Below are 25,955 nucleotides of genomic sequence, written 5' to 3' on the forward strand. Positions count from 1 at the left end.
AAGAGGCCAGGTAGGGGTCAGGGATGGCGTGGCAAGAAACCAGCACAAACGGAAGTGGAGTGAGGAGGTGGGGTCAGAGGGGACCCGGACCAGGCCATGCAGTACCTGGTAGACTTTCATGCAGCCAGAAGGCAGGGGCCACTGTAGGGTTCTGACAGTTTTGAGCCAAGGAATGACATGATCTAGCTTATGCTGTCAGAAAAGATCACACGATCTTTTTCCTTTGAGAAAGTACTGTTTCCTTTGAGAAAGTACTGTTAGGAATGTCTGTTATCGTTGAGATTATGTGAGTTTGGCTTAGAGGTCGTTTATGATTAACTGTGCTGCTCCCCTGACCCCCGTACATGGATTGCCTCCCTGCACTCCTGCTCGCGCTTTTCTTGATGTTCGACCCTCCACCAGCGTCCACTGGGCACACCGGGTGCTCGCTCCTCCACGCGGGGCGGGCCCTGCACCTTCGGCTGGTGCCCGGGGCGCTGCGCCGGACGCCAGGAGGCCGGGCCCCTTTCCCGCCCCGCCTTGGCCGCGCCTCCCGTGCGGGCTCCTCACCCGCCCCTCGTGCTCCCTCCCTTCCTCTACTCTCCTGGCCCGCGGGGTCCCCTTCCGTCCCCCGCGGCCCGCCCCCCGGCCCGCCCCTTTCAGAGCTGGGCGCCTCCGCGCTCCACTCTGGCGCCCGCGGGACTGGTCTGCTCCGCTGGCCTCGCTGCCCCGCGGCGCGTCCGACGGGAAGAATTTCCAGACCGCGTCCCCGGGATGGGGCGGGCCCCGCTACTGCTGCTGCTGCTGCTGCTGCCGCCGTGGCTCTTCGTCCCTGCGCTCCGGAAAGGGGGTGAGAGCGCTGGGGGCCCTGAGCCGGGAAGGGGGCGCCAACACGGCGGGGGCCGGGGCCGGGGGAAGGGCGATCAGGCTAGGGAAGAGTGCGAGGCGCCCAGGGAGGGAATGCCCACCGGCTGGCGCCGAGGACTGAGGGCGCGGGGGCCGGGGGGCGGGGCCGGGGCCGGGGGCCAGGGCAGCAGGCTGCTGGGCAGGTTTACCAACATCCCCGCCCCCGGCGGTGCTGGCAGCAGAGCTCAGGGTGTGCACCAGCCCAGGACCACCGCGCCAGAACTGGCTGTGGGCACGCGCCCGGTGGAGCGGGCGCGGGGCACAGAGGGCCCGGGTTTCCGCAGGGAGGAGGTGAAGCTCGGCGGGCGCACTGCGAGTCCCTAAGTTTTCGGCCAAGAGGACCGTGGTCGCGGGTCTGGGCGGGAATGCGCGGAAAAGTCTCTCGGATCACTGCGCTGCTGACCAGCTCCCGTGGGAGCTTAGGGACTGCAGTGCCACGACCGGAGGGACCTGCGCCTGCTGATGCGCAGGCTGAGGACTTGGGGTGTGGTGAGCCGGCGAGGGGCGGCGACCTGGCTGCTCCTACTGGACCCCAATGGGCAGTACTAGCGCCCCGTTTCTGGATTCCCTGTAGGGCTGCGGGGCCTGGAGAGAGGGGGTGCGTTTTGTACCCCTGTTATTGCTGGCCAGGACCTGCCGGGATAGCATATATCCCATTTTGGCCAGGTGTGGTGTCTGGTATCCCGTTGTAAGACAATGGCCTGTCCTGCACCCACAGCTGTTTCTCAGGTGAGGGATGAGCGGCTTAGAAGTCTGGGTGCCCATGCACTTCTCCATAAAGCTGGATGAAACTAAACCAGGCCTTACCAAAAAGACAAAAGAATGGTGTGTGTGTGTGTGGGGGGGGGGGTGTTAAAGGTATGCTAAATAAACACATACCAGGCATTTTTCTGTAGCTAAACTATTTCTAACCAAAGTGCTGGTGTTTTGGGTCTCTTTTGACCATGAATATGGTGAGTAGCTTTTGCCTGTTAGAGTCAAAGATGTTTTTGAAGGATATCTGGAAAGTTCTAGTTAAAGTTAAGCAATTTTCTTACAACTTTTTCTTTTGAGGTTTTCCTTTGAAAGCTCAGTTGCTCAAATGAAAAGTTCTTAAGACCCCTTTTTTTGCATATTAAATTACATAAGCAATTTATAATTTGGAACAACATAGCAATTTGAACCAAACATCGAAAGCCAAAACCAAAGAACTAAAACAATTCTGTTCTCCACTCCCCCTCCAAACCCTCAAATATTCCTCAGCATTTCTGCCAGACCCATTTTTCATAATCTGCAAAGCTGTTATTTTTTCTACCAGTGAGGCGTGGCTATAATAGTCTTGGAGGTAGTGAGTGTGGTAAAAATGATGGGGAAACAATGGAAATAGTAGTTTTGTGTAAGATATTAAAAATAGTGTTTTTCTTTTTCCAAATTTTTAAAAGCTGTAATAAAAATCTTTCGTAGCTGACAATCAGCTTTAGTCAGATAATCATGAACGGTCCGCAAATGCAGCCAGTAGGAGGAGTAAAGAATTTCTCCAATTTTTCTTCTTTTGCCTTTCATTTTTGCCTTGAGTCTACCTGGAGATGTCTGATGGTGTTACAGCTTACCTTGTGATAAGCTTCAAGAGTGGGATTCTGAGTGGCAGAATTAGAGCAGATGTAAGCGTACTCTAGGAAGGGGTCAAAAATGGAACTTACACTCTTCATCTAGTTTTAAGATTTGCATATCGCATATTGCTTACCGGACAGGAGAGAGTGGGAGAGACACAGGGTGGATTGTGTGTGTATACTCTGCTCTACAGACAGATGGATAAAGAATTAAGACTTACACATCACCGTAACCCAGGAATCCTCCCATCTCCCTACACAAAAACACAATCCCACAAAGCCACACAGGGCGGAACTGAAACTGCTGAACCAGAGGCATTTCAGCCCTTCCTCCCCATTAGGCTCTGGTGGGGGTGCTAGTGAGCTGGCTCTTGGGGTGGGAGAGGACAGAAGAGAAACGTAAAAGTGGCTAAAGGCAGGCATGTTGAGGACCTAGCCCGAGACCAGGCTGGGAGGCAGCTACACTCAACCCTCAGAACAAACTGGGCTTTTAAAATGCTTTGATTTTGCACATTCCACCCAAACTGATGCTGTAGCAGACATTATGATATGCGGTAAACATTTTCCCAGGAAGAGCTTTCATCTCTTGTTGCTTGTGCATTTTATAATGGTCTCCAATGCTTGTTGGAGGTAAGACGGGCATACTCATATGTCAAACATAAATCTTAAAAAGTTGTTCTGACTCATTTTCTTATTTATTTATTTATTTACTTACTTACTTATTTTTAACACGTTGTGTACGGCGGGGTTTAAGTCCCTCGTGAAGATTCTCGTGATCCGTACGCAACATGTTAAGGAGGACACAGCTCACAGTGGCCCATATGGGGATCGAACCGGCAACCTTGGTGTTATCAGCACCACACTCTAACCAACTTAGCTAACCAGTCACTCCGCACTTTCTTAATTTGTTGAATGGAACATGATTCTTTCTCATATTAACACTAAGGAGGTTTTTCAATCTTAATCTTTAGAAATAATTTCCAGCTAAACCTAGGAGCAGGGCCAGTGAGTTACCAGTTGAAATTGGTTCTGAATAGTGTGACTCTTTAGATGCCTGTGAATTGGGGCCATTACAGCCAGGTGGACACTCTGAGCTGGGACCTTGGATTTTAATGGGTTCCCCCTCACAGCCGAGGGACACACGTGTCATGGCCACCCCCACCTAATAGCCAGAATGAGATTTGAGGATGAAGCCCACTGTGTTGTCCCTGTTGAGAGTCCTCCAGTGGCTTCCTGTTCCTTCCCAGGGTTTGCAGGGCCTCGCAGGGCCTCCGCCCCTGTCCACTCATTGGCAGTCACCACCCCTGTCCATGCTGCTCCAGCCAGGCCTCCTTCCTAGTCTGCAGGCGGTGTGCCCTCTGGCTGGATCTTTCCCAGAGTCTGCTTGCTTGTTTGGGTTTCAACTCATGCTCTCAAATGGCCTTCTCTCACTGCCTCCCCAGCCAGAGTCACACACAGACTCTCTCCATCAAATCTAACTTCCTGATGACCCTTCTGACCACCTGACAGTGGATGGCACAGTGCTGAGCCCACTCACACGCTCAGTGGGTGTCTGTGGAAACGGCCAAGGCCAAGCCTCCGCGGCCTCATGTGCTCTTCTCTCTCCCGAGGGGCTTTTCCAGAAGCAGAACTGCTGCAGCTCTGGGCCCTTGTCCCTGGGGCTTGGTTGATAGAAAGCCATCTTTCATTTTGCTGTGATGCCAAAGTGATTTCATTACTAGAAAAGTCAGGACCTTGAGAGAAGATGGACTTTTGGACTACATTAACCCAATATAGCTATGTTAACCTAGTGTATATTCTCTTAACTATTACAAGTAGGGAAAAGAAATAAAAAGCTGATTTTACATGTTAAAAACACAGATTTAGCAGCTCCTCATCGGGGTGGGCATGTTGCGCGGGTTACCCAGTGCTCAGCTGGTAGTCCTGAGTGCCTGGACTTTGCGCCATTGTCTCTAGTTTATTCATAACCTGGAGCACATGGCTTTGGTTGATGTGCATCTCAGCAGGAGGTTAATTTTTATAAAAACTGGCAAAAGCGGCTCCCCTGGAATGAAGTGCTTAACAGGGGCTGGGCTCCGGGTCCGAGTAGCCAGCAAGCCCACTCCGATCCTGCTTGGCCGGCCTCAGTTTCCTCTGGTCAGTGGGACTCTCAGTTCCTCATAGAACAGTGGGGAAGATGAAATGAGCTAATGAGTAAGTGCTCCAAAAATATTAGCCATTGTTCCCAGTGGTTCCCACCACTCTTCTGAGCTCAACTTTTGGGGTCTTTTTCCTAGACAAAGGCTCTGCTTTTCTCTTTGAAATGTGTCCTAAATTGCACTTTGAACTATGAGGGCGGAGCTGTGGATCACCCTCCCCTGTTCCCTATGGGGCAGGGCTGTGGGGTGTCTGGCCCGAGCATCCAGTCCTGGCTGTGTTTTGTAGGGTTTTGTTTCTTGGTGGTTCCCTGGCAGAGCCTATCTTGTCTGCACGGGCAGGCCTGCCCTTCCGCCACTGCCCTGACAGTCCCCTTACCTCCACCTGCTGGACCCAGATTTAACTGGTGCAGGAATCGCTTCCTGTCACGTGCCTCTCAGGAAGGCATAAAAATGAAGGCCAATTCCTTCTCAACTCTCCCACATAACTGAGCCAATGTGGGTGTGGTTTTTGTTTTTGTTTTTGTTTGTTGAGTGTAAACATTCAGATAATTCCTTTCTTTTGTACCAGCTAAAACCGGGTTTTCTAAGTAAAGTCTCTAGCAGCAGTGGTTGGAAAACGTGGCTTTGTTTCTTAGGTTACGCTCCAGGTACCTGCGCCATGCGCAGGTGGCTTGCAGCAGCCGGACCGGCAGGGAGCCCAGCCCAGGTGCCCTTCTGACCGGATACTTCCTGTGGATGGCAGGTGTGAGCCGGCCCCCAGGTGCCAGGGGGAAACCCTGATGCTACCTCTGGCCCTGTGGGCATTTGCTGACCCCTGACAGGGAGGAAACCTGTTCCCTTTTTTCACCTCTTCCTTGTTCCAGCCCTCCTGCCTTCAGCTAAAATGTGGCCTGGAAATGTCACCATGATCTGTGGCAGGAGGCAGGAGTACTGAGAGGACCCACCAACTTGCATTCTCCTTCCTCAGTTTGCTTTGTCTGACTGTGGCTTGACTTTGACTGTTGGAGGACCCAGGTGTTCCCCCGTTTTGTGAGACCGAAGCTGGTAGCTTCCTTCTTGGTAGCTGTGTCATCCCCACTCCCTGGGCCTCTGTCAGGCAGCAGGACCCCACGTTTTAAAGCAATAAAGGAAGAAAGGGTGATTGTGTCTTCAACATCTCATTGGGAAACCTACACTCAACTCTAAAGCATTTTATTTCACCCTTTGCCATGTGTCCACTGTTAGTGCTTCTTTCTTCACTTAATGGTAAAATGGACTTTCCATGAATATTGCGGTGGCAGGGGGTGGGGAAGAAGCAGGGGGAGAGGGGAGAGAGGGAGGGAGGGAGAAACAGATGTTGACGTTGCGTTTGGACCAAGGTCATGTAAGAGAAGTTTTACACCAAAAGCTAAGAATGTTTGAGAGACTTAAGCTTGGAGAAAATCCATTTCCTATCTGGATGTATAGGGATTTTTATGTTTGTGTGTCTTTCCTTGTTATTAGTGGTATCTTCTGGATGTTTCTCAGTCGATCCCTTTGAAGGTGCTGCCTAGCGTCTGCAAAGCCAGCTAAGGCCTCAGCAAGATGTGGTCACAGGGTAGTGCCTGCCCCAGCTCCTCGGGGAGGAGCCCACCCTCAGGACTGAGGTCTCCGGTTGGCACCTGAGAGCCGGGCCGATGGGACAGATCCCTTTTTTGTGTATGTAATCTACTTTTTTGGGGGAGGGAGAGGTGCCCAGCTCCCTCAGTATTCAGGAACGGTTAACGTCTTAGGGTTTGCCTTAGCTGTGGTCTTGCCTCTGCTAAGACACATGAAGGAAAGCCTTGTTTATTGGGGAGAAAGCCTTCGGGCTTGTTAAAGCTGCTAATAGACTGGCCTCATTATGGTTCCGGAAAATGATCATTTTCACAAGTCAGAACGGGCTGTTTCGGTGGAGAACACTAGAACAAGGACGCAGACTTGTTGAACGTGGCTGTGTCCTGGGACCTGTGTCCTGGGACTGACCTCCCACTGAATGCACAGCGACCTGATCCATGTTCATAGCTCCCAAGGGCCGGTTTCCACTTGCCCCGGCCGCTGCCCCACACAGGAAGTGGAACCAGACTGTCAGCCTTTTTACAGCTCTGGCACGTGATTTGCAGACCTGTGGACGAAAACAATGTTCTCTGAAAGTTTGGGAGCAAAGAAAAAAGGAAGCTCATTAGGTTCAGCATTAAATATGAAGCATTAGTTAAAAAAAAACAAAAACAAAAATGCTTTGGGAGCCCAGCGGCGTAGGCGTATGTTGGCATCCCAGTTTTGATGTTGGCATGCAGGGGCATGGGGGTGTGGCATGACACCCTTCTGAAGCTCCAAGTCCCCACTGGTCCGATAGCAGGGCAGATAGGTGATTCTGGAAACAGACTCCACCTACCTGAAAGGTGGGCTGGACCACTTGCTTGCGGTGCGGGTTCTAAACACGGTGTCAGCATGCGCATGACCCACTCAGTCTGAGCCTGACTCTGGCTGTCATTATCCTCAGGCATCAGCCTAGAGACACAGGGTGTTTCCTGAAAATGAGTCACACCCGTGGGTTCTTTACTGTGGGCAGCTGCCCTTCCCTACCCCCAAGAAGCAGCCCCTGCGGCTCTATCTGTAGCAGTAGACTAGTTTGGAAATGCACAGGTGTATTTCTGAGAAAACTGGATCTGCCTAAATTATGAACTCAAATCTGTAGGGAGCATGGACCTTGGCTTCCAAGAGGCAGGAGATACTCAAAGTCAGTCTGTCTGGGCTGCGGGGGTGCATGTCTCCCCAGGTGCCTTGCAGAATCCCCAGGGCCCAGGGGAAATGGTGTCATGTTTAAAAATGTATTTACTATTGGCATGTAATTTTATATTTGGAAATTTAAAAATATATTTTATAATAGAAATTGTAGAATATAAATCTCCTAAGTGTTTTATCTGGGTGGACAAGGAGAACGTGAACTAGGAAGTTTTTCTGTGAAATTTTTTTCCAGAAGCCCAGGCCCCACCCACCTTTCAGGTACACAGCTCTTGTTACCCCCATGGATCCAGTGTGTCTGATTCTTGAGGAGTGGTGGGGAGCCTCACACCCCCTCCCCCTTAGAACCTGCCACTGAAGGCAGGAATATGATAGTTACCTTTATCCAGGGAAGGTGGCAAGTCTTGGCCCAGGGTGAGAATTGCGGGCTGAATGGTTGCTCCAACCAAGCTCCCTTATGATTTTAGGACTAACAGGTGGAAGGAGGGTTTAGGTCTCTTGTTTGAGCCCGTCAGAGAGGGATACCGCCACTGTCACCCTGTGGCCCTCCAGGAAACAAAAAGACCTCACTTTTACCATTACATTTTTTTCTTTTCTCACCTACTCCTGTTCTTTATATTCAAATCTTGTTATAACATATTTAGGACCCACAAAAGGATATAAAGGATACTGAAACTCACCTCTGTTCACCACCCTGCATAGGAAAGTGGACCTCAGGGATGGCCGGTTAGCTCAGTTGGTTAGAGCGTGGTGCTGATAACACCAAGGTTGCCAGTTTGATCCCCACATGGGCCCATGTGAGCTGCTCCCTCTTTAAAAAAAAAAAAGAAAGAAAAAGAAAGTAGACATCAGCAGTACTGGTGAGGTCCCCTTCCTTCCCTCGCTGTGTCATCCCCTGCCTCCCCTCCCCCAGAGAAAACCACCTCCTCACTTTAAGTGTTTTAATTCCCAGACCTCTCCTTACCCTGTGACCACACAAAATTGTACCGGCAACACTCCTTTAGGGTTTCCATTTGGCTGCTTGTCACAGAAAACCTCACCTCAGTTTTGAGAGTTCTCTGATGCTCTGGATGCTGGTCCTTTGTCAGGTGCATGCTTTGCAGATCAGCTCTCCCAGTCTGCAGTTTTTGCATCCTCTCAGCAGGGTCTTCTGCAGAGCAAACATTTTTAATTTTGATGAAATGCAGTTTATCAAATTTTCCTTTTAGGAGTTGTACTTTTGGTTTTGAGGGGAAGAACTCTTGCCTAGCTCTAGATCCTGAGGATTTTCTCCTCTGTTTTTTCCTAAAAGTTTTATGTTTTGCATTGAAATCTGTGACCCATTTTGAGTTCATTTTGAATATGGTGTAAGACTAGGTCAAAGTTCACTGTTTTTCCTGTGGCCACGTGCTTGTACCCCAGTACCGACTCCAGCACCATTTGCTGAAAAGGCTGTCTGTCCTCCATTGAACTGCTTTCACCGTTGCCAGAAAGCTGTGGAGTGAATTTTGTGGGTTTATTTCTGGTTCTCTCTTCCGTTCCATTGATCTAAGTGTCTGTCGCTCTGCCAACGCTGCACAACTCAGTTATTGTGGCTACATAACTAGTTTTGGAATTGGGTAGGCTGATTCCTCCCATTTTATTCTTCTTTTCCAGAACTGTTTTAGCTATTCTAGTTCCTTTGCCTTTCTGCACAAATTTTAGAAATATATTGTCTGTGTCTACAAAAAGTCTTCCTGGGATTGTTAAGAATTGTGTGTGTGGGTTTTTTTCGGACACCAAGTAATGTCTTTTCAGCAACAGCTAATGCTCCAATTCTCTAACAGCAACTGGTGTCCTACAGTCAGTTCTGACACTAACTACCTGGAGTTAGTGAAGACCCCCAGGTTAAGGGCTCTGTTGCATAAGACCACCCCCCATCAGACACTGGCTCAAATGGAGAGACTGCAAATTCAGGGGTCCCCACGCCCTCCTCCCTCCCTCAGGCTTGATAACATAAGTGCTCAGGAAAGCACTTATGATTACAATTTTATTATAAATCATGCAACTCAGGAACCACCAAATAGAAGAGATACACAGGGCAAGGTCTGGGGAAGGGGCTGAGTCTCCTTCTATAATTGTTGATTGGTTTATTCCTTTCAGTTCTATTCATTTTTGCTTCCCATATTTTGCATCTCTTTGCTATGGTACATATAGTATTCCCTAGTTATCTGTGGGGGATTGGTTCCAGGACCCACTCCCACTCAGGATACTAAAATCCATGGATACTCAAGTCCTTTACATAGAATGGTATAGTTTTGCATATAACCTATACACAGCACATCCTCCCACCCACTTCAGATACTTACAATACCTAATAGAATGTAAATGTTACGCAAATACTTGTTACACTGTATTGTTTAGGGACTATGACAAGAAAAAAAGCCTGTACGTGTGCCATAGTAGGCCTGACTACATAGTACCCGTGTCGGCAACAACGTAATGTTTTTTCCTGGATGTTTTCCATCTGCAGTTGATTGAATCCGTGGATACAGAACCTGTGAATACAAAGGGCCGACTGTCCTCATTTAAGACTGCTATTTCTTCTTGGTAGATTGACTCTTTTATCATTATATAGCGTGCCTTTCTGTGTCTGGTAATTTTCTTGCTTTGAAATCGACTTTATCTTATCGTAATGTAGCAATCCTGACTTCTTTCCATTAATGGTTACATGATATATTTTTCTATGCTTTTGTGTTCAACTTGTGTGTATAATGATATTTGGAGTGAATTTCCTATAAACAGCAGACAGTTATGTTTTTTGCTCTGCCAATCTCTGTCTTTCAATAGATATATTTAGATCATTTACATTTAATGAAATTATTGGTATATTTGGTGTTTATGTTTCACCAGTTCAAATGAACTATGGAACCCTCACCTCTTTTTAAGTCCCTTTACCTCTCCCATTTAAAACATTGTTATCTTAAATATTTCCTCTTCATTTATAGAACCCATCAGACAGTATTACAATTTTTTTCAACCACTAGACATAATTTTGAAAATGCAAGAGGAGTATTGACCAACGTTTTTGCTTTTTTTGTTTTTTCCTCCCCCTGATGATTCAAATTTCCTTCTTTTATTGTTTCCTTTCTGTTCAAAGAATTTCCTTTATTCTCTTAGATCTGCTGGTGACAAATTCTCATAGCTTTCCTTCTCTGTGCTTTCAAAATGTTATCTTTGTCTTTGGTATTTAGAAGTTTGACTATGATATATCTTGTCATGGATATTTTAGGGATGTATCCTTTTTTGGGTTCACTCAGATGTTTGATTCTGTAGGTTTATATCTTTTGCCAGGTTTGGGGAGTTTTCAGCCATTATTTCTTTAACTACTTTTTAGCCTTGCCCTCTTTCTCCTCTCCTTCTGGGACTGATAATACAAATGTCAGATCTTTAGTAACAATCCTATAGATCCCAGAAACTCTATTTGGTTTTTTTTTCTTTTTTCTTTTCATTTCCCCTTCCTCCCTCCCTCCCTCCCTCCCTCCCTCCCTCCCTCCCTCCCTCCCTCCCTTCCTTTCTTTCTTTCTCCTCTGTGTTGGCCAGATTGGATATTTCCTAATGTTATATCTTTCAGTTCACTGATTCTTTCCTCTGCCCTTCCATTTTGCTGTTGAGCCCATCCATTGAGTTTCTTACTTTGGCTATTGTATTTTTCTGTTCTGAAATTTTCATTTGGTTGTTTTTTTATGTATTCTATTTCTTTGCTGAGACTTTGTTTCTTCATGTGTTCCATGTTCATAATTGCTCATTGGAGTCTTTTTATAATTCCTTTAAAAGCTTTTTTGGATAATTCTCTGTCATCTCCGTGTTGGTATTTCATTCATTTTGAGACAGCATTTTTTTGTTGAAATTTAGACATTTTGGGTATTATATTATGAGACTTGGGCTCTTATATAAACCTTTTGAATTACCTGGTTTCCTCTGAAATGTTCTGAGGGGAGGAGAGTATGTGCCCTTTACTGCCTGGTGGGGGTAGAATTCTAGGTCCCCACTCATCCTCCACTGACATTGGAGAGTGGGACCCCCTCGTCACTGCTGGTCATAGGTGGGGCGGGAGTTCTGACTGCCCACTAGGCCTCCACTGGTACCTCCCTGGCTGGGAGGGCGAGGGGAGCCTTGTTACTTTCTGACTGTTTCCCAGCAAGAGGAAGAGGGATGCCCTCAATGGGCAGCGAAAGCTCAGACCCTCTATTAGACCTCCTCTGATAACCACCCCAGTGGGGACGAGGATGGTTGCCTTGTTAATGCCAGGTGGGAGTGGAAATCCAGCTCCCCACATGAGCTTTACCGACACCAGCCAATGGGGATGAAAGTCCCAGTTCTCTACTTGGCCCGCTCTGATACCACCCAGAGGAACTGTTGTCACCTCTTTACAGCCTGGTAAGGATGAGGTCCAGGCTCCCCACTTGGCCTTTGCTGGTCTCGGTGGGGATGGAGACGTAGTTTTTTTCTGGGCTGCTTACCTGGAGGAGAGCAGTTTATTGTCTAAAAGTCTTCAGTCTTGCTGCGCTGCCCCTTTCTTGGTCCTTTGGATAGGGAGAACAGACTTTGGTTGGGGCTTTTTTTTTTTTTTTTTTTTTTTTTGACCTTTGCCTATTAACCTTTCCAAATTGGAACAATGAAGCAAAAAGAAAACCCCGGAAATTCATCACTATGGTGTTCTTGGGTTGCGAAGCCCCTAGTCAGTGGCGCCTTCTCTCCACTTTTCAGTTTCGTTTTGTTTTTTGGTTTTTTTGTTTGTTTGTTTGTTTTTTTAATTTTTATTTATTTACTTTTTTCCCCCAAGTCAAGTTGTTGTCCTTGCGATCTTAGTTGTGGAGGATGCCGTTCAGCTTCAAGTTGTTGAACTTTCAGTCTTAGTTGTGGAGGGCACAGCTCAGCTCCAGGTCCAGTTGCTGTTGCTAGTTGCAGGGGGCAGCCCACCATCCCTTGTGGGAGTCGAACCGGCAACCTTGTGGTTGAGAGGATGTGCTCCAACCAACTGAGCCATCCGGGAGCTCAGCGGCAGCTCAGCTCAAGGTGCCATGTTCAATCTTAGTTGCAGGGGCGCTGCCCACCATCCCTTGTGGGACTCGAGGAATTGAACTGGCAACCTTGTGGTTGAGAGCCCGCACTCCAACCAACTGAGCCATCTGGGAGGCAGCTCAGCTCAAGGTGCCATGTTCAATCTTAGTTGCAGGGGGCAGAGCCCACCATCCCTTGCAGGACTCGAGGAGTTGAACTGGCAACCTTGTGGTTGAGAGCCCACTGGCCCATGTGGGAATCGAACCGGCAGCCTTTGGAGTTAGGAGAATGGAGCTCTAACCACCTGAGCCACTGGGCCAGCCCCTGTTTTTAATGTTTGTTTTATATATAATGTTGAATGTTTTTGTGGGGGGATAAGGGAAAGTACATCTGTTTTTGGAAGGAATTCTTTGCCCTCTGTCACTTAGAAAAGACAAACTACTCTTGCTGAGGTGTTTGGTCTTCCAGAGATAATCACATTTTAAAAGGAAATTGTATTTTTCTTTGAAAGAATGGCTTTTCATTAACAGGAATTCGGGTATTGGTGGGCTGGGGATGTCTGTTGGGGGTGGTGTGATAGCGGAATCACACTTGGAGTCTGAGAGTCTCTCCTGGTCTTGGGGCAACCACATCTGTCCCTTGGGGAGAATCAGCCCGGCCCCCAGTGAGGAGGCTGCTGCAAGACCCTGGCCAGAAAGTGTCACCTCAGCGTCTTTCTGTGACACTTGGTGTGCTGCCAGAGGGGAAGGAGAAGGCAAACCCTGGGTGGAGTAGGTGCATGTTCCTGCCTCCCTGCAGGAGGCTGAGTGGACTGGCAGTGTGATGGGTCCCGTGTGCTCAGCACTGATCGTCCAGGCATGACTAGTTGTGCCTTTGAAACAAGACAGGTTGGGTGTCTCGTGTTATGAAAGTAAAAGCTGCCAGCACCACGCTCAGTGTCCCACGTGCAGTCTTCTGCTCTCACCTCAGAGACAAGTCAGTGTCACCTGTGCGACTTTACAGTGAGAAGACTGAGTCTCAGATGGACAGGTGACTTGCACAGGGTCCTCTGCAGAGCTAAGTGGGGGCTGCACCTTGCCCTCTGACCCTAGAGTTCTTGTACTCACCACACTCCTGGGCCACATGCATTCAAACCTGGGCCTTCTGAGTGGGGGTTCTCGGGCTGGGCCCTCAGGGGCCCCCTACCCAAGGTGATTTGGGCCACCGGCTCCATTCCCTAGAGTAGGGAGTCTGGCTCTGGCGACCTTCAGAATCTTAGAAGAGACTTCTTACAACCCTGACGCCCAGCTGCATCCCTCCCCCTCAGCCAAAGGACGCCACCTCTGGGTGAAGCCCTCCCTGGACATGCTAATGTTTTGCTGGTCTGAGAGCTTACTGGAGTGTAAAGGTGGGTTGTCAGAGTCAGGTTCTAGAACTCTCTCTTCTGGTTGCATTGGTACCCCTACACAAAGGACCTGAGGCTACAGCCTCCCTGAGGAGTTTGTTTTGCAAACCACTTCTACCAAGAAAAAGTAAAATGCCGAAGGCAGAAAGTGGGGTTCAGGCTGAAGGGGATGATGAGGGGCTGTGTAGAGCCCTTGGGGGGCCTTGGGGCTCCCATTACTGAGTGTGTGCACAAGGCCGGGGGGGTGGGGGACTGTTCTTATTTTGAGCCAGTGTGCGGGGCCCAGGAAGTGGGCGGGCACCTGATAATCATCACTTCTGCTCGGAGGTCCGAGCCCTCCACACCTCCAGGTGAGGGTTCACAGAGGTGGGTGTGCTGGAGTCCCTGTGTGCCCCAGACACACTCTTTACCCAGCTTGTGGGGGCCAACAGTGAACTAACTGCTGGGGCTCAGCTCCAGTTGGTACCGTGAAATGATACTTAGTCAGATTTATTTGACTAAGGGTGTCCTCCCGCACAAGCAGTCCTTGTTTATCTGAATGCAAATGTAACTGGGCATCCTGTTTTTTATCTGGCGGCCCTGTGCCCGCTGGGGCCCATGTGGAAAGTCTGACGCCAACTCTGTGTTTTATCCCCAACTTGACTGCATAGGCCTCTCAGTGGGTCCTCACTGGCTCCCCCACCGCCACCAGCAGCTGTGACTCCCCGGGCACACGCCGCCCACCACTCAGTTCCCTCCTTCCCAGCAAGGCCCCTGCCAGGCCGGCCCTCTCCAAGTGGCTGAATGCATTCAGTCCAGCGAAGTGAGTGTTTGCTGTTTACGACTTGGGAGCAATCAGGGCAAGTGACTGTAGGTTGAAAGTCTTCCTTAAGTTTTCTCTCGTTCAGCATTGTTGCTGCTCTTTATCAGTGGAGAGTTCTTGGCTTTTGCATAAAGTAGAATTTTTTTTGTTGTTCTGAGTCTGGCCTCAGCCGGTGGCCTTGGGGAGTGGTCCATACACAGGGTGACAGGGCACCGGTCCAGGTTTGGCCTTTCTCCTGGGGTGGGGACGGGCGTGGGCACAAACGGGATTCCAGAGGCCATAGGCCTTTCTGCAAAGCCCAGATGCTCCCCGCTCAGGGGCTGCTGTACAGCAAACCCGGGCAGGTGGCCGAGGGCACCGGGAGTACCCACCCTAGGCTGCCATCTCCTCCCTGCCCACATGTGCTCCGTGATGGAATCAGAGCCCCTGGAAGTACAAGGCCACTGGCCATTCCTGCAGCCTCCCCCGGAGGGGTCCACAGCCTGGCTCTCCTGTCCCGCCACACGGTGCCCAGGACTGTAATGCGGGCTGAGGGCATAAGACACCCGAGGGCAGGGATTAAACAGGGCTCCTCGGGCCCAGCGCCCTGCTCTGCCCAGCCCAGCCATCCAGGGCCGGGGGGGCACTTCACATAGTTATTCCACTGGCTAGCCTGGGACCCGTGACTTCAGCAGCTGCCGCTTCCTGTGCCCTTCTCAACCTGTAACCCGAGGCTCTTGGAGAATGCTAGGAGATGATGTAGGGCCAGCCCTCGGGAGGCCCCTTTGAGCCCAGAGCTCATTGGCCATCACAGGCCAGAAGTACACTTACCCTCTTGTTCATGGCTGGCAGTCACCCTGCTCCAGAACTGCCATTCTCTGTGCGTCTTCTGAGACAGACCACCCTGGTGATCGCAGCACTCGCTCCCATGAGGTCCAGACATTCCTACTTCAGGTGGCCGCCGGGCCCACATCAGATGCAGGCAATACAACATCAGCCAGCATCAGTGCAGTGCTCTGGGGACCTGTGCATCCCGTTGTCTTCATCCACCTAGGTGGTTGGAAAGGTCATGTCTCCATACAAGCGGCTGGGGGCTCTGAGTAGCACCGCCCCACCCCACCTGCCATTGCACATGCCCACCAGCACTCAGCTAACAGTTGTGGATTTCAGGGTGTGTGCTCAAGTTGATCACATAGAAAATAGCTTCTTTATTAGCGGCCCCTAATGGACCAATTTTGAGTATAAGACACTAAGGTCCCTAAATGTCTGGCCCACTGGGCTGTGTGTGGCTGGTGGCAGGGGATCCTCAGAGGCGGTCCCATCCCAGCCACAGCAGTGTCCCTGCGTTGACCACCTCTCCTTCCTGCCCACCTGTCGGGACGCTGCCTGCATCACACCCCTTTATTCCTTCAGTGTCTGCTGTGTCCATTCCATTCTATGCACCATGCCATCCTCAGAAGATGCCACCCCTCCCACCCCCCCAGTCTTCAAGGCAGCTGCAGACAAACTTGTTCAAGAACAAGGCAAAGCTACATGAAGCCGGCTGCCCCTGTGCTGGGCACGGGAGGAAGATGATGGAGACACAGTCGTCTTAAAGAGACTGACGTTGCAACCTGGTCAAGGGCTGAGCAGTGATTGGACACACGTGGGCACACTTAGGGACACTCCATCATGTCACCCGAGGGCTGGACAGGTGTGGCCCCTGGAGTTCGCAAATGCAGCTACCAGAGCACCTGGACAGCAAGCGACTCTTGGACCTGAGCAGGAGGCCACTTATCCAGGGTTGCTTGCCAGGTTAAACTTCCCACTTTAGCTGCTGTGCGGTCCACACAAGGACATGACTGTGAGAGAAGGTGGGAGGGGTAAGGAGAGGCGATGTCCTGTGAATTCCAGAGGCAGCCCACTTCTCCGTGTGTGCTGTAGTAAGGGCCGTTCCTGCTGCATCTCTGATTAGAATTCTCATACCCCTTGCACACTGAACGCTGTCTCCACAACTGCAATTGTCACACAGGCCCAGCACGTTCCTTCTTGTCACCTTGAAGATGAATTCTCAGGGAAAGGTTAATGAAAATGAAAAGTTGTGACACTTTTGGTCTGGTCTCATCCTGCCATCACTCCCTCCAAAATAATAGTGAAGTAATCCACTAGGAGGAGGGCAAATGGGGAGGTGGGACATGATGCAACTGAAGTAGTCAGAACAGTGAACAGCTGGCAGCTTCAGCTGAGATTTCTAAGCGATTGTTGCCTTGGGCCCAGAACCTCAGAATGATGTTCATTTCACCTCTTTGCACATTTTCTATTCTCACTGACCGTGTGGATGGCGACACCCCCAAAAACGTACAGCATGAGCCTCACAACCTAGGGCCTGAGTCCCAAGCCTGCAGATGAGCAGTTAGATCTCCAGGATGTCCCCATGGCAGGCTTTTCCTGGCTCCTGATAAGATGAGGAAGGAATCAAATGCTAAAAGCCAACCTTGACCGAGCGCTTACTGTGACCCAGACATAGCCATGCTTCCTTTATTCCTGGGGGCACAGCTGTTCCATTCCCATTTTCACACGAGGAGACTGGACCTGAAGCAGCTCACGGCCTATGTTCTTCGAGCAGTGGCCCAGGGTAAAGCTGCCAAGTGACCACTTCTGAGATTACATGCTTCCTAGACATTTGGGTCAGACTGACCTTTCTTGTGTGAAATGGCGGCCATGTTGAGAACGCTCATGTGGCCAGACCCCTGTGTCGCCTGCGTCCTTCCCACTCCTTGGCTGCCTCCTCCCCATGCCCTGGTCCAGCTCTGATCTCCCTCCTCCCCTGCTCAGGAACCTTCCAGCAGCCCCTGTTGCCCCTATCAGGATCCGGGCCTCACAGGAGCACCACCCTACCGCTAAATGGCGTTCCCAGGCTATTAGAACCTCTTCTTTCTCTCCAATTTCCCCCCACCTCTGCCCCTTGAGACCCTATTCACCCCCTACCCTCCTCTCATTCATGCATATGTATTCATTCAACGCATGTATTGTATTTGAACACCTCTTTGAACTGGCTGTAGTGTACCCACACAAGGTCTCACCCGGCTGTCAGGGGTCCAGCGGGGGCCAAGGAACTGAACAAGTGGTCACAGATGTTACAAAGTGGGGGGCAGCACCCACCTGGGAGGGCTGACCTGTCGGGTGGGGAGGGATCAGGGACCCCTTCCACCCCCCAGTTAGCTGTGTGCCGCCCCTGTCCTGGGCAAGTGCCTCTCTCTGACCCATTGGATTTTCACAGCAAATCTGAGACCCAGATATAAATATTTGTTGGCAATTAAGTCATTCTGCCAACTTCTGGCAGATTCGGTTGTGGAGATGAGTTATCTTTAAAGCATCTGGTGGTGACAGGGTGGGTGTGGCTGCTCCCTGATTTTATGACATCCCCTGGGGGCCTCGCCATTATTTGGTTCAGTTAGCAGCTCTGCTCATAGAAAACTGAAGGTTACATCCCAAATGGTAATCAGGGCTTAACTTGTAGTGTTGGGATTACAAAACAGGTTTCCATTTCATACTTTCTGTGATTGTACAAATGTTTGACTTTTTCAAAACAGACTGGTGTTACCTTTATAATTACAAAGGTCAAGTATTTTTAAGTAAGTTAAACAAACAAACCAAAGTATCGTTTTCTTCCTCACTCTACTTTTTGCCTTCTATGAAAGGAGTATATATTTAAAGAAAAAGAAAAAATAGTGATTTGGTCAAAACCCGGCTCCCCGTGTGTGGTGCTCAGCGAGGAAGAAGTACTCACAATAAGTTTGCTGATGGAAGACGCACAGGTCACCCGGGTACTTGGAAGCCTGCAGGAAGAGTGCATAAGGCACAAGGTGAACGCCAGACCAGTCATTATGGCACAAAGCTCCCCAACTCGGAGGAAGTGGGGGCCGGGGGTTCCAGGCTGGGCTTCTCCTCCCCGTGCTGAGAGCCCAGGCCACACCGGGCATCAGGCTGGCCTGGCATGGTCCTCGGGTAGGGGAGCCCTCCAGCCTCAGCGCACTCCTCTGTCCGGATGACTGGTCAAGTCCAGTGCAAGGCTGCCCCCAGAGCTGTCCCCCAGGCACACAGAGGGCTCTGTATCCCCACAGCCGTGGACCTCAGGCTAAGGGCCAGCAGGGGGCTTTCCCTGGCTCCTTCTAGTGACATCTCTTGTCCCCCACCTGTGGTGTTCCCAAATGCAGCAGCTGGGAGAGTGGCCTGGCGTGGGAGGCAGTTGTATGGAGAGGACTGGCTGGCCGGAGCTGTGTCCAGGACAAGGGCAGACGGACACACTGTCAGGCCCCCCTTCTGCCCCCAGACCTCCTGCCTGTAGCTCCATTAGCCATATCAGTGTTTAGCTGGGTACTTATGCTAAGAAGTATTTGCTGTTGACCTGAAACTCGAGTTTAACTGGGTGTGGTGTATTCTTATTCCCTAAATCAGGAGCAGGCCCAAGCACAGACCACCCTACTCCTGCACACACACAAGAGTGTGACATCTCGAGCGTGACAGCAGGCACAGCCCTCCAATAGGGATTGGGGTGCCTCGGTGTACCCCTGGTCACTAACCCGCAGAACGCCAGGCCAGTCTCCCCAGCTCACGGTCAACAAGATTGAATGCATAACGTAACGACAGCATAGACTGTAGGCTCCAAAAACACCATTAAAAAGCTAGAAGTCCAACTATTGTGAACCTGTTCTTTTAGAAATGCTTGTGGGCTACATGAAAAAAGCATTTCTAGGTCCATTCCAGCGGCAAGCATTTTGCTAGAAGCACCAACTCGTCGTGTGACTGGAGACAGGCGCACTTTGATCGCCCCATATGTAGGGATGGGTCTCTTTGTGTCAAGTAGCAGCCTTCGCAAGACCACTGGCCAGATTTGTAAGACCACTGGCAGAAAGTGATGTCTGTGCCGTCATCTTCCTGCCATGCTGCTGAGTTGGGTATGAAGGACTTGGAATGAGTCACAGTTATACAAATACTTTCTAATAGAGGTGTGTGGGTCAGAACAGGCCACCCACGCGGTGCCTCTGTGGTGTGCCACTGCTCTGAGCGAAAGGCAACCTGGCTGCCTTTAGGCTCATGAGAAACTTCTGCCCCTCCCTGAGCGCCTAGAAGAACTTGAATTAGGGGCCTACAATAAGAGATGGTCAGAGATGACCTCTTCTGACCCACCTACAGGGCAGGGCATCTTCTGTTTACTAAGCACTGCTCTCCTCGTCATCCTGCAGTGACCCTCTGAAGCCCCCGGGGCCCCTGACTTCGTCCCTAGCTCAGGATGTCTTCTACACCCACATTCCCTTCCTGTCTCTCTACCTCTCCTGTAGGTGGGGTCTGACTCTCATGTGCGGGGTTCCCACACATACATATGCATTAAATTGCGTCATTTTCTCTTGCTAATCTGCCTCATGTCTATTGGTTGTTAGACCAATGGGAGAACCTGGAGGGCAAAGGACACTTTCTTCCCCCCGCACGGTTGTGGTGGTGTATTTTAAGGTATATTTCTTAAACCTTCTTTAGAAAGTGTTGAATGAACACTGAAGGACCTTGTGAATCAGAGGTGTGTGTTAAACTCCTCCCATGGGGTCTGAAGACACTGAGGGTGTACCGCTGCACCCTCGTCGTGGCCGCATAAGTTGGGAACCTGCTTGGAGAAAACTCCAGTGTTTTAAAGGCTAAAACTCCGTCTTCTCTTTCACAGCTCTCGCTGAGGTGGGAGAAGAAACCATGCACACCCTGCCATTCCCAGGAGGCCCGCCCGACCACCTGCCACCTTCCTTTCCTCTCGGCCGTGGGGCCTCCATGGAGCTGTCACCAACGGGAAGTGCAACCCCTCCCAGGGTGACCTCTGCCGGGTCCAAGCGCCTACCGCCTCTTGCATTTAATCACACGGTCGGCCACATAGTACTTTCTGAGCACAAGAACGTCAAGTTTAACTGCTCCATCAGCGTCCCTAACACATATCAGGACATCCACATTTCTTGGTGGAAAGATGGCAAGGAGTTGCTGGGGGCACATCATGCAGTCACTCACTTCTATCCAGACGATGAATTCACAGCAGTGATCGCGTCCTTCAGGTACGTGTTCTTCCTTTCTTTTTAAACATTAGGCTGTTGATGGTTCGAAACCAAAAGCCTCGTCAATAAAACAACAACCTTTTGTGTCAATAAAACAACAACCTTTTGTGTTCCACGTCCGTAACCCCACTGGTCCATTCAGAGTATGGATGAATGTGACAGTCTGTATGGTGGCTCTCTTTTAAATTGCTTTTGGCTGCACTGGAACTGTTGCTTATCAGATGCTCTGGGTCCTGGGGGCCTACCTCCACTTGACCCAGCTGTCATGTCAAGTGCTGCTTGAGTCCAGGGCTTGAGTCGAGAACCTGTCCAGGGACAGGTTCTGCTTGACAACAAGGACACATCTAAAGTACCTGCCTGGAGCTTTTAAAACAATGCAGTCCTTCCATCGCTTTCATTTACCCTGTATCAGCACCCCCCAACCTCTCCCCAGCACCCCCACCCTGCTGCAGATCAAGGCACTGATGTAGGCCGCAGGCGAATTGGGGTAGGGAAAGATAACAGTTCTAAAGTCTGGGGAAATGAGACAGACCTTCAGCTACTTGGGTCACCATCTCAGTGTTCTTCTGCTTTCTTTCGGTCAGGGCAAGCCATTGAGTTAGGGGAGTGACAAGGCCACGCCAAGCCAGGATGTGTAGCTGCCACAATCCATTGTCAGTGGGATGGAGGCACCCAGCTTCAGAAAACTAGACCTGAGGGAGCTGCTCTCTTCCTGCCACCCCATGTTATTCTCTGTTCTCTCCTCTTTAGCTGGGAGGGCTCTTCTTTTGTGTGGGGACCTCCTGGCATGTACGCTGTTAGAAGTAGGTGGGCCTGTGGTCGCTGCACACTCAGAATGAGGTCAGTCACGCAGGGTCTCCCCTGGGCGTGGGGCCCTCAGTCACCTGTCACTTCCTTTGGCATGATCCTCGGGGCAGTCCGCGCTATGTCATGTCTTTGGTGAACCATTTCATGCTTCTTTTACAGAAGACCACCTTGGAGTTAGTTAGAGTTTGATGCGTCAACACCCCCATGTGATGTGCCCTTTACTTCCATTTTTTCCCCAAGTTACAGGCTTGGTCAAGGCCAAGGCACAGATCACACCTGCCCTATTTCCTTCGGTTGGTTCAATCTCGGGCTGGTCTCTTGGGTGGCCTTTCTCAGCCAGTGGCTGAGACCCCTCAGGAGATTTGACTATTTTTTTCTGCATTAACTACAAAACACAGATGCTTTACCATTATGCAGACACAGCTTCTGATGGAAGAAGTAAAATTGCCATTTAAAATGAACAGGGGCAATTTAAATGCTCAAGGAAACAAAGCTGCTGCATTGGTGTCATCAGGTGTCACTTAGAGGGGAGCGCAGCCCTGCTGTCTCCCTGGGCTGAGGTCCGAGCAGGGTGAGCCGTGAGACCCTGGCCCGCTTGGCAGAGGTGGGCTTGGGCCATATGACTAGCAGGTCCAGGTGCATCGCGAGGGTCAGAGGACTCGCACCAGGGAGTGTTTGATCTTCTTTTGGACTTAATGTCTTTAGGCTTCAGGAGGTGACCTGGGTGACCATTTGAGAACTTCAGAGAAAAATTATACATTTTTGTGTATGTAGCTTAACTCTCATGAATTCACTGTGGAGGAAAAACATCTTATTTGACCTCCAAACTAAGCCTTAAAGCAAATCTCGGTGACCAGAATTCTTGCAAATGATGGACACTCAGCTGAACTGGGGAGCATTTGGGACAATACCAAGTCACCGCCGTAACGTGCAACTTGAATGAAGTCATGTTCAGGTGGCAGAATGGCTGTAGAGTGATTCAAGGAGGTAAATTACAGTGGTTTCATCCAGATTATAAATATCTGTGTGATTTCGGAGCAGGAGAGACGATGTTGATGTCTTTTAGATGAGGGCCCTGCGGTCCCTCTGAGTAGGGTGACTTGCCGGGGACACCAGCTGGTGAGCTGGCCATCCTCAGGCCGGCAGCCTGATTTGCACACCTGCAGGGTCCTCTCGTCTCCCATCTCACGGGCCCTGAAGGAGTCCAGTCTGGTTCTAGCAACAGGAACAGTTAAAAACTAGTCCTAAGCCTCTGGTGCACGCAGTTCTATGAGGAATCCCTCAGCCTGCGTTTTGCTGGGGTTGCCATTAGCGACACCCGTAGGGACTGCGTTTATTCAAGGGAATGTGCAAACTACAGACAGGAGGCACTGGCAGGAGGCAGAAGAACTCGGAGAGAGAAACACAAGGCATTTTGCGTCAGGTCTCCATAAGCTGTTGTAGGAAGGAAGGGCGGAAGTTACGTGAACCTGAAAATGAGGAGGCCCCACAGTTTGTACGTGTCTCATACTTCCGTACAAAGGGTTGTGAGCTGCTGGAGACTGGCAGGGCTGTGGACGCTCTACTGAACGTTCTCGGCCCGATGTGGGTTCCGCACTGTCTCTTCCATATCGTGCAGACCCTCACCTCCTCTCATCCCACCCCTAGACTCCTGAATGCCTTAAGTAAGCGCGTGGTCCTTGATCCTCAAATGGGACCTGGCCTGGCTGAGGGGTGATTCAGGCCTGTGTAGCGAATCACCAGAACAGTCTTCTCTGTCTCTCGGCCATTGCTCTAATGTCTCTTCCCACCGAGGCCCTCAGTGCTTGCTCCCTTGCAAAGGATGAAAACAATGTGGCAAAGTAATTACACAAAGGACAGCTGTAGCATCATTGGTGACATCATTTTGAACACAAGGAGTAGTTTTTATTCCCCAACCAGAACACGGGCAACTGCCCACCAGTTATAAACGCAGCCGGCCTTGCTCGTGAGTTTGCAGGTAAGCCATTACTGGGTAGATGAACAGCTAATTGAACGAACTTGGGCACATGGAGATGGAGGGCAGACTGGTCCCTGTCCCCCTGCTGTGCTTGGGCACAGGATGGCAGGAGGGAGACTCCAGCGTCCAGTGTGAGTACTAAGGCAGTGTTAACACACTAGTGTTTCCTTCAGGTTCCAGGTCTGGCCTGGAAGGATCAATCTGGGAAGGAGGACATGGCCCCAGGATGGAGAGAGGGACACCGATGCCACTCAGTGCGGCCACATGTCTCAGTCAAACCTTAGTTTCTTGAAACCAGAGGGTGGACGATGGGGACTGTGGGAGGAGCCCAAGGCATCTAAGTGCAAATCCCATGCTGTCTGATGAGCGTAATGGAAGTTCGGGCTCAGGCATGAACGATTCTTAAAATTGCTGCCTGTGTGTGTTCTTGGATTATTTTAACAGTAATATGTGTATCTTGTTAAAACACTTGGAAAATATCAGAAAAGCACAGAGAAGAAAACTAGGGTCCCACACCCATGAGGAAACTCTTTCAAGCACATATAAACTTAATGTTCTTGAAATAAATTTGTACTTTATCACATAGATGCGTAGATGTCTTGTTTCAATCACAACATTCTGTTATGATGTTAAAAGTCTTCAAAATATTTTAATGGTTGCTATATGCCACTGTAATCGGCTATGGTAAAACAGAAGAATGCAAATAAAATTATAGGGCCGGCCAGTGGCTCAGGCGGTTAGAGCTCCGTGCTCCTAACTCCGAAGGCTGCCGGGTCGATTCCCACATGGGCCAGTGGGCTCTCAACCACAAGGTTGCCAGTTCAATTCCTCGAGTCCCGCAAGGGATGGTGTGCAGCGCCCCCTGCAACTAAGATTGAACACGGCACCTTGAGCTGAGCTGCCGCTGAGCTCCCGGCGCCTTCCCCAATAAAATCTTTAAAAAAAAAAAAATTATAAAGGGAAGGCATTTAAAATTATTCTTACAATGCCAGGGTTGGGGACGTAGACAGAGAAGGGACAAATGAGACAGTGCTTCAGGTCCAGCGCTCACCTGAGCTGCATCTGTGCTAGTAATTCACAGTTTTCCTGTTTCACTGAGATGTCTGTTACTATCAAGAGTTGAGTTGTCTTTCGTTTGTAGGTATAGAAATACTCAGGGTCAGCTAGCACTGGGGTTCCCCTCCCTGCTGACTAGTACTGAGCCCTCCGCCCCTGTCCTGGATGGTGTGGGGCTGAGGCTACATCACTAGGCCTCCTTTTCGGGACTCAAGTCACTGGCTTGGCGCCCCCCTGGCTTCCCAACCAGTATCCAGCCCCCTCTGCCTTATGACACCAGCTCAAAACTGTAGTTCATCCGTGTGTCCAGGCCTCGAACACCACTTGGCCGAGACCGCTCCCTGGAGTCCCTACAGGAGGGTGTCATTTGTGGGACATAATTAGCTCTCAGGGCTGGGGTAGGGATGACGGCTCTCCCCCGAGCTGGGGAGGCCCCCTCTCCGGTAAAGCATTGGGCGGAGGGCCCTGTAGACCTAGTGACCGGACTTGTGGCAAATGGGAAATGTTTGCAGCTTGCTTTCCATACATTCGGGGCCTCCTGATGGTTCCCATGGCTGAGGCTGGAAGGACGTTGCTTTCCTAGTCCACTTTCTTTGTAAAGATGGAAGTGAGTAGTTTGTGTCCCTGTGGGCTCCTGGTGCCCTGAGCAGCCGGTGTTTGCCAGGGGGAGGGAGGGGCGTGTCCACAGCTGCCCTGTGGGAACCTGCCACCTGCTGTAGGGTGTTCTTTATCCTGCTGCTTTTGGTGGCCTCTAAATGGAATCATACATGAGAAAGCAGCAAATAAGGACATAATTTCTGAAGCCAAGCCTGATATCAGCTGGAAAAGTTGTCATTAGTCACAGATCGCTGATACTGGTGACTTGCTTCATACTCAGAAGACTTCCTTTCGGCTGAGAACTTGTACAAGGCCTTGCACGCAGGTGGCCCATGGCTCCATTTGATCTGTGGCAGGTACAGACAGGATGCTTGTCAGTGCGCCTTTGCATTTCTTTAAAATATTTTTTCATTTTTCCTTTATTTTCCATGGTAAAATATACGTAACATAGAATTGCCCACTTTAGCCCTTTTGAGTGTCCAGTTCAGGGGCCCTAAGCATAGTCAGGATGTCGTGCAGCCATCACCACTGTCACCTCCAAAAGTTTCTCGTCCTCCCAAACGGAAACCGTGCCCATGAAATGCTGACCCCTCCCACCCCCGTCCCCAGCCCCTAGCAGCCTCCACTCCATGTTTTTTGTCCATGAATTTCCCCACTCTAGGGACCTCACGTAAATGGAACCATACAATATTTGTCCTGTTTTGATTTCTTTTAAGAGGCTCTAGGGCTTAGCTGCTACTCAAGCACCAATTCTGAGCAGTCCAGCCCAGCTGGGACAGGTCCGAGGAATAGAGAGGCGCTGCGTGTCCCTGCAGGACGTCCCAAGGCCAGCCCAGCCAAGGCGGCCCTGGTATGACGGGCCGTGCAGCGGCTGGCCCTGGGCTTGGCCAAGTGCTTCCTGTCTG

The 25,955-nt window shown here is 50.4% G+C and overlaps 1 protein-coding gene across 2 annotated transcripts in view; it reads left to right on the forward strand.

Annotated features, from left to right (window-relative positions):
• Positions 1–572: 572 nt before the first annotated feature.
• The window catches only part of MERTK (MER proto-oncogene, tyrosine kinase), an 85,845-nt gene continuing 60,462 nt past the window's right edge, over positions 573–25,955 (forward strand). The window contains exons 1-2 of one of the 2 annotated variants that reach the window (XM_019714516.3): positions 573–829; positions 20,237–20,612. In XM_019714516.3, coding sequence (XP_019570075.3) covers positions 754–829; positions 20,237–20,612 — 452 coding nt within the window. In that variant the 5' untranslated portion in view covers positions 573–753. Of the gene's footprint in view, positions 830–4,648; positions 4,668–20,236; positions 20,613–25,955 lie in introns of those variants that run through there. The other variant, XM_019714517.3, reaches the window with a different exon arrangement.

Source organism: Rhinolophus sinicus, chromosome 2, assembly GCF_057876585.1.
Source record: "Rhinolophus sinicus isolate RSI-liver-muscle chromosome 2, RSI-T2T, whole genome shotgun sequence".
In the NCBI taxonomy this organism is placed as follows: Eukaryota; Metazoa; Chordata; class Mammalia; order Chiroptera; family Rhinolophidae; genus Rhinolophus; species Rhinolophus sinicus.